At 35.6% G+C, this 14,496-nt stretch overlaps 2 protein-coding genes across 2 annotated transcripts; both read right to left on the reverse strand.

Annotated features, from left to right (window-relative positions):
• LOC122034640 (vacuolar-processing enzyme gamma-isozyme-like) lies at window positions 1-2,349 on the reverse strand. Its single transcript, XM_042593959.1, has 9 exons — window positions 2,145-2,349; window positions 1,903-2,067; window positions 1,543-1,699; window positions 1,387-1,472; window positions 1,044-1,243; window positions 904-952; window positions 585-812; window positions 282-488; window positions 1-184 (listed from the first exon to the last, which is right to left on the reverse strand). The coding sequence occupies exons 1-9, from the start codon at window positions 2,328-2,330 to the stop codon at window positions 2-4; spliced, it is 1,461 nt and encodes a 486-aa protein (XP_042449893.1). The 5' UTR covers window positions 2,331-2,349; the 3' UTR covers window position 1.
• A 1,220-nt stretch (window positions 2,350-3,569) lies between these two features.
• On the reverse strand, window positions 3,570-13,882 carry LOC122034412 (ubiquitin carboxyl-terminal hydrolase 7-like). Its single transcript, XM_042593658.1, has 18 exons — window positions 13,689-13,882; window positions 11,729-11,874; window positions 11,585-11,620; window positions 11,396-11,503; window positions 10,444-10,544; window positions 10,208-10,334; window positions 9,724-9,783; window positions 9,545-9,618; window positions 8,340-8,390; window positions 6,612-6,720; window positions 6,281-6,369; window positions 6,140-6,209; window positions 5,800-5,880; window positions 5,623-5,712; window positions 5,050-5,095; window positions 4,089-4,193; window positions 3,927-4,001; window positions 3,570-3,830 (listed from the first exon to the last, which is right to left on the reverse strand). The coding sequence occupies exons 1-18, from the start codon at window positions 13,696-13,698 to the stop codon at window positions 3,781-3,783; spliced, it is 1,428 nt and encodes a 475-aa protein (XP_042449592.1). The 5' UTR covers window positions 13,699-13,882; the 3' UTR covers window positions 3,570-3,780.
• Window positions 13,883-14,496: the final 614 nt, after the last annotated feature.

The raw sequence follows: 14,496 nt of genomic DNA on the forward strand, positions 1-14,496 counted from the left end.
ATCATGCGCTAAAGCCCCTGCGAAGGGAGCTCCAAGCGTTGGAGGGAAATGTGTGGCATACTTCAGCCGAAACCTTCACCATTGTTTCCGCCTTCACGCCGGCATTGCACAAGTTGGCAAACTTTCTCATGTGTTTCATCCCATACTGGGACAGAGATCCACAATATCTTTCGAAAGATCGAACCTGAAAGCAAGAATTCAAAACAAAAACAAAAACAAAAAAACTAAGTATGCAATATATAGCACATCATTGCTAAATTTAACTAGTTGATGATACTCACCATCGACTTAAGGCAAGACCAATCATCCACCAAAGGCTGGCCTGCCGGCCGGACAGCGTCTAGTATTTCTAAACCTCGATCGTCTCCGAAAAGAAGCTTTCCGACGAGCCGAATGCTATCATCGACATGCGACCGATGCTCCATCACCTCGACCAACTGCTTCCGAGCTTCAATTCTCCGAGAAGAGCCTTCAGGTGCCCTTTGGAACTTCAGAAACAAGGAGTAGGGAAAACACAAACACACAATTAATTTAATTTCCAGATCGAAAAGGGGAATAATAAATTTAGGGGAGAGAACACCAACATTTTGCCAGAAAAATACTAGACTGGCATCACGTTGGTCGATCGGTTCCTGATTAATCGTGGGCAAGGAGTCCTGACGATAAGCATGAGCAGCACTGCCCTTGTGATGAGGCTTGGAATAACCGATGTAGAGATAGAGTCTTTTTGAACTCAACTCTCGAACATTCCCATATTGCATGACATGCGAACCTACGTTGTATGTGCCATTAACTGAGGTCCTCTCCTTAATCTGCCAATTAATTAAGTAGACAGCAAAAGTAAAAAAAAAATAATATAGAGATTAAACAAAATATATACATCATCTAGCCTCAAGTGCTTACTTTCTTATATTGTTGTTCCAAAGTCTCTTTGGCCATGTTATTCTTATCACTAGATAATAATAATAAAAAGAATTAAAATGAAGATTAATTAATCCATATGAGATGACCAGAGAGAAATTAAATATGCTTTGGTAGTTCACCTGTCCTCTAACCAGGAAACACTGTATAGATCTCCCAAACATACAGAATAACCAGGAGGAAGGGCAGGGTGCATCCAAGGACAATAAGTGGCGTAACTGCTCTCTGTGGCCATGGCTGCTGTGGTAGCATAAATGTTTAACTTCTCTGGGAGAAGTCCCTCGAAAATACTTCCGGAATCACAAGCTTCAATGTAAATAACCTGATCAAATGCTACATTATCAGGCTATGACTTCATCTATGTTATAGAGATAGTTAATTACCTTAACGGCCCCTTAGAATTGGTTCTACGGATATGGAGAGAGAGGTAAATACAGGAACAGTTGAAAGTAAATAGTTAATTACCATGCTTTTATAAGACTTTGCAGCGTGTTTTTTCTTCAGGACATCGTTCAGATCATTGGCGTAAAGGTCGGGAGATGTTGGCATACCTAATTTAGAACTGCATCAGTTCAATATTCATGCACACGTATATAAATGATTCTAGCTAAAAATTTATACCAAGAACTCCAGGGCCGCCGTGATCAGCGTAATAAATGAAGATATGATCATCCGGGCCGCTGTCAATGACCTTTCCACTCCCACCGGTCAGTGCACTTTTGTTCCCGAGAAGGACAGCAAAGAAGTTGTTCACGTTGGCATTTTCTCCAACATAATCCTGGAAAATTGATTAATTGCAGTGTGTCTCTTCAGATTAATTATAGGTAAATAGGCTAGAATATGGCCGGCTAGAAAATGAATAATTAATGTACTTCCTTTAGTAGTATGGACTCATGCAATATGATATTACTTGGACATCCTTAGTAAAGACCGAAAGTGAATTAATTTAAGCTTAATTTTTTTTAAGTGAAACACAATTACCTTGGGAACTCCGGCATATACATCCTTCCCTTGGGGCTGGTTGATTATGATTCCGGGTCTAGGGTTGTTCTCGTTATATGCGATGTCATCGTACATGAAAACGATGATGTTTTCATCTTTGAGCCCGCCATTTTTCAGAACTTGATAAGCATGGCAAACGTCAGCCTGAAGAATTAAACTTGTGTGAGTAATTAGTATAATAATATAATTAAAGAACAATATAAATTGATTAATTAATTAACCTGATGGCGGTAGTTCTCGTAGCCGAAGGATCCGGCGACGAGCAACGCCCACCTCGTCAGGATCGAGTCTTGTTCGTCGACTTCGAGGGACATCGTTGGGACTTTTGCGGGATCGAGGCGGGAGTCGACTAGCAGCAGCACTAGCAGATTGAGGAGGAAGGGAAGGAGGATGATAAGACGAGCCATGATGCAGCTGATGCTGTGAAAGGATGGAGAAGAGGAAGGGATCGAGTGCGCGTTTTATAGGCCGGGTTTAACCATGTCGTGCATGGACTCTGCGTCATGAACAATGAATGAAGCAGGGATAGTGAGAGATCATACAGAATTAATTAGAAGGTTAGCTGTCGTTATGATTAATTAATTAATTAATAGCGTTTAATTGATTGATGTGGGAAAGGTTATTGTTTGAGTCTAGACATGGTAAACATTATTGAGCTTAATTTCCCTCCGAAAGGTAAAACCAAATTAATCTTTAGATCAGTTTATATGATATGATTTATCTCAATTTTAGCCGAAAGACATTCTATTTTTTTATTCTAAATTTTATCAGAATTTAATTTGTGAATCAGTCTAAGTGTGCATGAAAATCACATATTTATCTCATATTTACATTTGAGAGACAAATGTAAAAATGAACTTGAAACACTTGAACTGTAAAAATGATAAATTTATCCCCTATTTAACTTTGAAACACTTCAAGTCGCACATTAAATATCATGATCTTTTTTTTAGTTTATTATAAAGTTATGTCATGTTTTTTTAGCTTAGAAGGAAATTTTTAAAGTATCATGGTGAGGGCCGTAAAAATCTGAGGTGCCTTCTCATAAGAAAAATATTCATATATAATGGCATCTACGTATATATATATAAACAACAAACAACTTGCCTTCTAATATTCTCTGTTCTTCTCTCCTGTTTTAAGACAATATATGGGTGCAAGTCATAGGAATGTTCATAGGCTCATCTTAATAACCCATTTATGTACTGCATGTGATGTGTAATGGCATATGTGCTAACAGGACCACCTATGTCTCACGCATATTTAAACTAAGGAACACGTAGACACACTTCTTCCGTGGAGATGAGCCTAGGAAAAGGCTCCCACTACAGGTCCAACCAACCATATTGGGAACATTATAATCCCATTCGATAAAATGGGATTGCTATAATTAACTTATTAAAGAATAATTGAGTAGCAGAGGAGGCTACTTACATAACACGATTCCATTTTCTGAAAACACAACAAGAACGCATGTTCCTTTTGGACGATGAACGCATGTTCTATCGATGCCACTTTTGCCGAATTCAGAGTCATTCAGACACAGTAGCAGGTTGCCATGTATATTATCTTAATTAAAGAACCACGGTTAATCAGCTATTGTCAAAGAATACAGTCCTCAATACGATAGCGACTGCAAATTGTAATTTCCATCAGAACCCACCGATTCACTCATCAACTCTTAAATGTAAGAACTACATAAAAAAAAAATAGTATTATGTATACTATAATCCAGAAACATAAAATTAAGTGATAAGAAACAAGGATCCGTACATAAAAAAAAACAATAGACAATCTATGAAATGTTTATCAGCACAAGTTTTTTCATCTTTCGTTTCTTTAAAATTCTTGGTTTTGTTAAACCACTCTGGCTTTATACATACAGATGTACGCCATGTGCCAATCACCTGCATTGAGTTCAAGGTTCATTTAAGCAACTGAATACATTGGAGAAAAGCTAAAAAAAAAAAGGATTGTTTTTTCATTTACTTAAGCTGACTTACCGCCTCCCGACAGCTTTGTAATATCTTCTTCCCTTTGCGTGGATGGATTGTCATCGTCAAATAGGATCCATTTTCCTGTACGAGTTTCACCGTGAATAATGAGATTGAAGAAGGGGAGATAAATGTGCCAGAATAATGAAATTGTGGGCTTAAAAGATGCACCAGTATCTTGTTTTACCCAGGCAACATAGTGCCCGGAGTCAGCACTCCTTCCCTTGTGAGTGAGCACAGCAACCAAATCGTAAATTCCAGTTAATTGCACTTTTCCTTCAGAGGAAACAGATAGTGTAAGAGTAGAGAGTATAACAAAAGAAAATAACCATGGAACATGAATTTATGTAGCAGTATATTTATTCTATGTTTGTAAACGGTTAATTTTAAACACGGTAATTTTAACTGCTAAACCGTTTCAACATATAAGGATTTAGAGGGGGAGAAACGTTAGTTGTGTCAAAAAGTTATACAACTGTATATTTTTTTAAAAAGGAAGCAATTTAAATATACAAAAATTATCTTTTTCATGATTTAAATGGTTAAAGTATCATCCCAAAAAAAGAGATTTAGAGGGGACTAAAACAGAAATGTGTTAAGCAAGAGGGAATATGAAACTAAGAAAATATAATACAGGAGAATTCAGGGAGAGGACAACTTATGAAATGTATGGTGCATGTAAAGGAAACGAGTAAATGATTTACATCAGACTAAGCCGAATATCAAAAGGGAGATACGGGTCATCAAGGAAAGTATGTCAGTCCATAGGTCACAACTTTAGAGGCATATCACAATTCCTAACAGATCTGATAGGCTAAAGATGCCATCAAACAGATTAGCGCATGGAAGATTTGACTGAACTTTCATGGTGTTGTGTCAATAATATGGAAGCTTGACTCATTCCAAGAAAAATGACATGCTATGGCTTTAATTATTAAAAAAAACCACCTATAAGTTCGCAAATCAAGTACACACAGAAATTAAGAGAACATGAAGCATAAAAAAAAAACTGATGATGACTTGCCAGCAAGCCCAAAGCTGAAATGCATCGACTTCATAGAGAAACATGGACATTCAAGAACTCATAATCAAGCCATATAAGGATCATAATTTATGAAAAGTTGATGTTTACCTCTTTCAATGACCCCAGATGGTTCTCCAATTTCATTGGATGATCCCTGCAGATATCAAGAAAATAAAAATGCAAAAGTTAAGCAAGTCATGATAGCTTTTATCACATTTCTGAGCTTCCTAAAAGACAGCATTAATCCTACACATGATTTCATGTTAGTTAACGAAGGTTTAAGATGCACAAAGAAATTCTATCTTAGCTTTGTATACTGAATCAAAAATAAACTTTGCTTTGATATTCTAACTGCATCAACAATGGAACATATACCTCTGCCTCTTGGTTTCACAAGGTACTGGAAAAGTCAACTCATATTTTAGTTTCTAGAAGTCAAGACCTCATATATCACTAATACATATTTTCATACATAAAAAAGACTTGGGTTGCCCAGATACTAGTACAAGTAAATATTTAGCTCAACTATGATAAATCCAAGTAATATTTTCAATACAGATCGTCAGTCACAGAGATCCAACAGAGATTTAAGCCTCCGACCAAAGACATGAATGCACTTCTTAAGTATCTCCAACATGGCAACTTTTTAGAGAACAAGAGAATGGGCCTTTGTCCACGTACCTCCTTCAATTTAGGCACATCGACTTTATTTTCCTTTTTGTTGTTTTCCACTTTAATTCCAAGCTTGACATCTTCTAGTTCTCGTAGAGCCTTATGCACATCACCATAGGTAGCACATTAGAGAAAAAGTAATTTCATGCACAAACTAAACACTTCAAAAGGAAAAGACGGAAAAACCTGACGGGGAGCTTGAAGCTTTTGACGGAGCTCATCTGAGCAGAAATCATAAACATCGAGTTCCAAAGGATAATCAACTTTCTGAAGAAAAGTAACATAAAATAAGCTAAAAATTAAGTGACCAACTCACAAACCTTAAGTTCCAATGGACAATCAACTCTCTGAAGAAAAGTAACATAAAATAAGCTAAAACATTTAGAGACCCAAGGATTTTCAGAAGAGAGATGCAGATTCAATCACTTAAATTCCATATATGAAGGAAAAGAGACACATAAACCAACTACCAAACTACAAAATTTCCCATGGCAAACGACATTGAAAAATGAGTGTTACATATTACCCTCAATATCTTCGCCTTTTGATTTGTCTCTCTTTTCCAGAAGAAGCGAACAAATTGAACGGTTAAGTACCTGAGAAAAAATGTGAATTATTTTCAGAACAAAAAAACTTATAATTTGTGAGGAAATAGAAAGTGTCTTACCTAGGCAATTCACTAATACGTGATTCTTTTGAAAACATTGCAGAACGCCCTAAGGATGTAGAAGTCTTCTCAAGCTCTGACTTTAGGCCCTGTAAAATTTTCACCCGTGATTTTGTTTTACAAGTCAATAAGACTCCACATAAAAATATATTCTAACCAATATGAAATACTGGATTTACTTGAAAGGATAACTAATTAAAAATGATAAAGAGATAAAATAACACATGGTCCATGTGCAATATTGTGATTCTTTCCTCTCCCTCCTCCCTACCCTATATTTCCAAGCAAGTAAATCAAGCCTAAAAAAAAGGTTATAATCCAGATTACTTACACATTTAAGTCCTTCGTGCAAATGGTTTATCTCTTGTGAGATATGACATTTTAGTGCATACACTGATTCATTCTCAAAGCTTTCTTCACCACTTTCAGCACAGAAGACCCTAATATAAATAAATAAATAAATTGTTAGCTAATTCTGCAAAAAAAAAAAAAAATTTGTCAAATGACTAATTCTAGAGCTATTTAGCTGTATGCACAGCCTTATCTGAGAACATAAAATTAAAATGTCAAATGGCTAATTCTAGATTAAAATGATTCTAGTTTAGTATCATGTGATAGCAAAAAACATTTCAATAGGATCACAAAAAACTCAATTCAAACAGAAGTCATTGGATTTATTACATTGCAATTGTATTTGCATAGCCCAAAGGAATTACTGGGAGAAGCAAGGAGATAATAAGCATTTTTTAGATCAACTTCATTGTGTGCTCAGAAGACTGAAAATAGATGCACCAATTTAATAATTACAACACATGCAGAAATACAGATGAGTGGAATTGCATATGATTTTTTATTTGGTCTGTCAAGAAATATAATAAGCGTATTGACGTGACAAAAAAAACATATATGAAATTGAAATTACTAGTAGAGATTCAAGAATAAGAATTTATTTTCTTATTACTAAAGATTTGCATCAAGAGTGAATCTAATGTGCACAAACATGAAATTATCATAAGAGTGAATTGTTTGTCTATTTTTAATATAAAAGTGAATTGTTTAAGATATCAGTAATAGGATGGAGTGGGTGATTGAAATGGAAAGGATCTTTTAAAATTTAGTGTGATTACTTAGTGCCCCTTGGCTAAAAAGACAATGTTACGGCTAGATCATTGTCGGGAAACCAAGTGACCAATAAGGGATACCAAAAAATCTAGCCTGCTGCACGAAACTCCCACCAATGCGGAGTCTCGGAGAAGGATCTATTGTTCTTACCCAGCATTGCAAGAGTTGTTTCCACGACTCGTCAAGGCTCCCCTTATTTAAGGGATACCAAGAGAACTATAATTATCATAATTTAAGAGAAATGAATATTTTTAGTGATATAGAATTATGAAGTTCAATGAGGATAATATCCATTAGTCAAATTGAAATAGCTAGGACAAACAAGACTCGATGATCATGCCATTGAAGCTATGAAGTATACAATTCTATTCACTTAATATCCCTTATGGCATTCTTGGCATTCTTTGCATAATGATTAATAGGAAAGCAAAGTTAGCAGAACACAAACCTTTTCTGCTTGATAATCTAAAGTCATTAGCATACACATGTTATCCTACCCAGGACTAGCGAATAACAAATCATGCATGCCAATTTATTAAATCTTTTACAGATATTCGTGAGCAAATTTGAATTTTTCCAGCGCTAGAAAATGCATTCTCTTGAATTAATGAGAATTAATATGCTCGTAAATGGAGAAAACTCCTCAAAGACTCAACTCCAAAATTAGAATATCTTAACAGTCGCTGATTTTTCAATTCAAGTCGTAAACAATAATCAGTGATATACAGTATGTCTTCCCTTTGTTTGAGCCTTACTTGACCCCAAAGTATAATCTAGGTACAGATTTCATGTGTCAATGCAACTTTAGGTTGGCCATGGCAAGCTTGTATATCAGATATAGATTTGTGGGTACAAAGAAACCAAAAGGTCCACTAAATTTGAAGCTCTAATGTTAAATGTTCATCCATGCTGCTTCAAAATGAAAAATTATCTTTACCTGTTGACAAAACCAATACCAAACAGTGTCTTCACTGCTGTCAATGCCTCACTGCATGATGATTAAAACATGCACAATTATATTTGAATCAAGATAGCCGAACATAGTTAAAACACATGATCACATATAAATTTAGAACACAAGAAAAAACCATTGCAGCAAATAACTGAAAAGGTTCAGAAGGAAAAAAAAACTGAAAGGAATTAGAATAACAAACTCACTACATCCTTGGCAAATAATTATATGAATACAAGATCAAAATTGACAGATTATTAACCATCCTCCAGAAGTAGGATATGTGACATCCAACATTGCAAAAGTAGAAAAAGCTAGGGTGGGTGATAGAAAATTTGAACCAAGGTCATCATAGAGATAGACGCCTCGATTATAGGCTAATTTTGGGACATTTGTTCAGTTTGAAGTACACGTGTATTAATAGAAATCCTTCTGGCTCTAATAATAAAATTGAGTTGGATTGTCCAACTGACACATCTGAAGTAAAATGGACATTAGCTCAATGGTAAGATAAAAGCATTTAGGTGGATTAAAACTAAGATGGAGAATTCAATCAAGGTATTTTCATCTGAAAATTCCTACAGAAAGACTAGACTACTATATCATATGGCAAGAAGACACTGATAGTAAGACAAGACAAGAAGACCAAACAATTGCGTAATCCTGGGTCCGTATTGGAATTTTATTTTTAACACAATTCAACTATCTCTAGACATTTTTCAATATAGTATAACAGAGATATTTATGCAAAGACAAAGGTGCAGAACGAATTTAGTTAACAGAGACTAGACTACTTAAAAAGTCATAACATGTCCTTCCACTTCATCTTCTGGTGCAGAACGAACCCTCCCCTTCTCAATGGTACACTTAGAATTTAGTTAATTCCTCTAGCAATTATTGGATGCTCAGATAAGGAATTTCACTTGGTATACATAAAAAAAGATGTCCCTTTCTCTATTTCTGAACGATCTCTTCCCATCTTAGGATGTATAGAAATATGTTGTGATTGATTTTCTAGTAATTCATTAGTGGAGCCAGATCATGAGAGTCAACATAAAGGATGCTTCATAAGTTGGAATCAAACAAAAGAACTAAATACTATCATGCAAAACAGAAAGGAAACTATAAGGCAAAGTATCAAACACCATTTCTTTAATATAAGTAACCTAGATATCATGAATAAAAAGCACCTTGAATCCGAATCTGTTGATCTAAGAGATTGTGAGAGTGTATACATAAGTTGGGTCCAACATTCTTCAGCATCCTGCAAGAACAGAGTATAGAGCATTGACAATTTCTTCAATGCATTCATCCACCATAAAAAATCAAATAAAACATGAGAACGAGAGATATTTAGAAAAAATAAAACCTGTTGCATATAACTTCCATTATGCTGCTGTGCAAATTGAGGATACTTTTTTCGCAAAATCTGAACCAAAAGTTTAGTTAATGGAGTAACCATTAAAACAAATAAGAAACTGATTAAATATATTATATAGATAGGATCTTGAAAAACTTTTAGTAATATTTTTGCAGCGTCATAACTTTTGCATTTCAACATGGGGGTTACCATCATTTTCCACAATCTAAAATGCAAGTTTTAATATTTCGAGTCAAGCCGGAGTTTCGGTCTCAAACCAAAACATTTGATATCGTATCATGTCACATTGATAAGGTATGATTTCAAAATTTGTATTTTTATTGTCATCACATATAACAAAAATAATCTTAATTACTTAGAAGTTTTTATTCCAAAATGACAATAACCGGATACAAAAAGGTTAGCCAAAAAACCCATTGTTGACTGAGAATTGAGGGTTAACAGTGAGAACTGAGAGAGATTAAAAACTAACCGATAAGAACTGCAATGGTGCAACGGGCTTGACATTCTTATCAAGTTCACTAAAAAGATCTCGAGTTGCAACTGTCAGTAGATGTGAGTACTGATCTAGCTCAGTGTTTCTCCCAGAGTTGGTATAGCTGTTGGCAAACAGCAAATTGAAGATTACATTATGCATCTGAAGTTATTCAATGAACTAAGCAATCCCTTAACTTTTCATGTATAACAGATGGTAATATAAAAGATCACCTCAAGAGTGCAGACTTCAACTCAGGTACAGAATGTAAACATTGTAATGTAGAGTTCATGTAACACGTGTTTCCCAGGTTATAAAGACCAGCACTGTGACCCTGTGTGTTAAAAATCAGTTAATTTCTCTAAATTAACATGGGTATGATCGTTAAAAACACAAACTCAATGGGATGTCAAAGTTCAACAAAGGTGAAACTATAATGACATCATACAATGTTCAAATTCATGCATGCATGAAATAAGCAGAAAAAAAAAAGAAATTCTTATGGTTCGCAAAGGAGGATTTTTTTTTTATTGCTAAATTTCTTTTGTTTTCTTATGTTGCAAACTCTTCAGAAATTTTTCTCCAAAAAAAGATACATATGAGCATTCAGGTGCAGGCATCTACAACCATAACAGCAATGACAAACTAAAATCCAGCTCCTATGAAAGCATGTTAAGCTATGAAGCAGTAAGGAAATTGGCATTTGAATCAATGTTGTTGACAATTATACCTTAAAAATTAAATTTGAATAGTAAATAAAAACAAACACAATATGACTATTATAAATTTTCATCCAGATAAATGGTTCTCACGGATGAATCCTCTCATTATAACAGATTTTTTTAGTTTTGCTTATTGCACTATTCAATGACAAAAGCTTTTATGGACTGTGATCTAGTAACACAAACATTGAACAGATTCAGAAAGTAAGAAAACAATTGCTATTGGCTATTTATTTCCTCCGTAGCATGGTGCAAATAACCCAGAAAAAGTAACCCAATTATTCAACAGCATTTACTGAGAATGTTTTGTTAAGTCACCTAATATTTTTAGAAACAACCAATACAGAAGAAATAAGAAACAAGTCTATGAATGATAGAATTGCGATTCTATGAGTACAAAAGAACTGCATAATTCCAAATGCAACATGCTTCATGAATTGTAAATCACAAGATTGAGACTCACAACTTGTACTACTTGTTCCTCTTCTGGCAAGTCTTCCATAAATACAGGACCCTTTTCTGGAGCTTTCACTATTTCATCTGCTGTGCCCATCATCATCAGTTTTTGTCCCTGTTAAATATTTTTCAAACTACCTGAGTGCATGTTTAAAAGGAATAACGGAAAGAGGGAAAAATAAGAAAATTACACAACCTCTTTAATACCTAAAGTTGCCCAATCAGCATCATCCTACATAAAAGAATACTAAGTTTTAGTTGTTACAATGTTAACTATCTTTGTAAAATTATAGGAACAAGGATAAAATATCTTCATGAAAGTAAAATAAAGTTCAAAAACCTTCAAAAGGCCACCCTTGACCATGATCTTTTGCCTCTCAGGAGGTACGCCAGTTAAAGCATATAACTGGCATTTAAATACAAGAGGAGGTTGGCTGGTGTCAATTTCCACAGCTTGGAAGACTTCTTTTTGCCACTTAACACTAACTGCATGATTTAAAAAAAAACATAAAAGTTAAATACTAAGTCTTCAAAGTGTAACTTATTAGTTCAATTAATAGGACTAAAATGGCATAGAATTTACCAGAGAGAAAATGAACTAACTATTTTTAGTGAAAGGGAAAGCAACATTTCAGGCAAATAATTAGTTAAAAAACAGCACTTATTTTTATATATGAGCAGTGTTCTAAATGGCAGTTGAGGAGGTCGCCTAGGCGGGAGGCGAACCTCAACCGCACCGCCTTGTGTTTAGGTGGCGGTAAAGCGTTTCCGATTCGAACTCGAGCAATGCGTCCAGGCACATGTGACAAGTACGGACTCATCGCAAGTGACACGTCTCCGAAGATGCATCCAACGCCGAAACACCAAAGTCGATCGCTGAATAGAATAGGTTTTTTTTTTGAACTTAAGATTCAATCGAAACTTTAGATTAATATTTTTAATCATGATTGGGATAATTTAAATAGGCTTAATTAAAGCCTAATAAAATTATCCTGTTAATTTAATATATATATATTTAAACAAATATTATTATTTATTTTTTAAAAAATATTTAGATTACCTTTTTTATTTTTAGTTAAAATATTTTATAGTATTTTTTTAAAAAAATATCTTTTATTTAACTTTTTATCCTTTAATTAATATATTACGTCTACCGTCATTTACAACACTGTATACGACAGATCACTCTAATGTGTATGCCAAGAACGTAATGGCAAACAAATTAATCCAACCCTCCTGAATAATATAGAAAATTCCAACCCAAACAAAAGGACCCAATACTAAACAACCTTGGTTCCTTACTTTATACAAAGTATAAAGCCTTATCCCATTAAATGGGGTTGGCTAAGATAAATAGGTGGGGTCGGCTAAGATAAATATTTGGTTCCTTACTTCATATGGCAATTATTTTCCAAAAATTTGAACTATTAGGAAAGGACCCATACTTTTTTATGGCATCCAGATCCAAGAATATATTCTAACATATTTGGAAATACCCAGTAATTTCAATATTTGGAAGAATAGTGCTTAACTAATTTAAGGCAATAACCTTGGAATAAACAAGTTGGCAAAAGGTGACTGCACACCGTTTGCCTTAGAATAGTGACTGGCGCATGAGGGTAGCATGTTGACAGTACCTCATGCGCTAGCCACTAGACCGTCCTGAGGGGACAACCTTGGAATAAACAAGAAAACACAAAAGATGTCGTCTTAGCACAAAGAATCAACGTTCTGTTGTCCTGTAGATTTAAATTGCAGCGCATTTCCTAATGATCTGCAAAATTAAGCTCCTTGTTAAGACAACACAAACGCAGCGAATAGGCATGATGTGTTCAATCGGCCGGCTCACAAAAATATCATCCCCGTAAGTTAGGCATAGACTACCCTTTTTCTCATGTATTAATAATTAACTCACAGACCACAGTCATCTAAGAAGGTGAAAATGACAAACTAATTTGCTATTCTCTGGTCAGGAATCAAGGACTATCGAAGCATCGTTCTCAGTGACTCGCCGAGATGCAGAGAACAAAGAAAATAATGTGAACAAAAGTGTTTTGCGCCAAACACAAACGGAAACTCCTGGATTTACCTGGATCAAGCGCCCCAAAAGAACCCTAATTTCCGTTGCGCGCTCGAGATGAAGGAAAAATAACGAGCCATAGAGAATCGACACACGAAGAAACAACTAAAATCCAGTAAATTCATATTTTGTTTCCAGAATATGGTAATAGAAAGACCAATATGGAGATCAAGTCCCTCGGAAGATCGAGACTAAAGCGGGTTGAAGCAATTATCCTTACCGGTCGGCATACTCGGAAACTTGCAGCTGCTGTCTCGGATCACGATCCGACGGCGGCAACAGAAGAAGGAGATTCAAGCCGAGAAGGCGAGGGAGGGAGCAAGGAGGAGGAGGACAAGGGTTGCGTGGGCGAGAAGACAAGCCTCGAATCAGTCGGCGGCCGGAAAGAGAGAAAGAGAGAGAGGGGATGTATAAATAGCTGCGAGGCGACGGATTACGGCGGACGGCAGTGTTTCATCCCGTTCGGATCCATGAGTTCGGCGCATCTGGACCGCTCGTTCTTGTCTCGAATCGTGCGGTCGATGTGAGTCTTTAGCCAAGTTTTTGGTTCGATTGATCGCCTCAATCGGGCCGTGCTTTGGTAATGTTGGGCTTGACAAGGGTGTTTACGTTATGGCTAGGGATGATAATTTGAATTTCCCCATATCGATATCTAAATTGAATGAAAGAGGATATAAAGCACTATTATTACTCGATACCTAACCCCTAATTCGAATATTTAATTAAATTATATATATATATATATATATATATATATATATATATATATATATATATAATACTGATATTATGCGCGAACTTGTTTTACGCATCCAGGGACAGATCCTAGGGGTGTCAAAAATGAACCCGACCCGACAACTCAACCCGAGTCGACCCGAAAAAAATCAGGTTCGGGTTGGGTATTTTCGGGTTCGGGTCGGGTTCGGGTTGAAGGGTTGGAGGGTAAAAAAACTTCGGGTTGGGTCGGGTCGGGTTCGGGTTGATCCGGGTTGACTTAAATATAGGGTTTTGTGGATTTTTTGGGGGTT

The sequence above is a fragment of the Zingiber officinale genome, chromosome 11B, assembly GCF_018446385.1.
Source record: "Zingiber officinale cultivar Zhangliang chromosome 11B, Zo_v1.1, whole genome shotgun sequence".
Taxonomy (NCBI): Eukaryota; Viridiplantae; Streptophyta; class Magnoliopsida; order Zingiberales; family Zingiberaceae; genus Zingiber; species Zingiber officinale.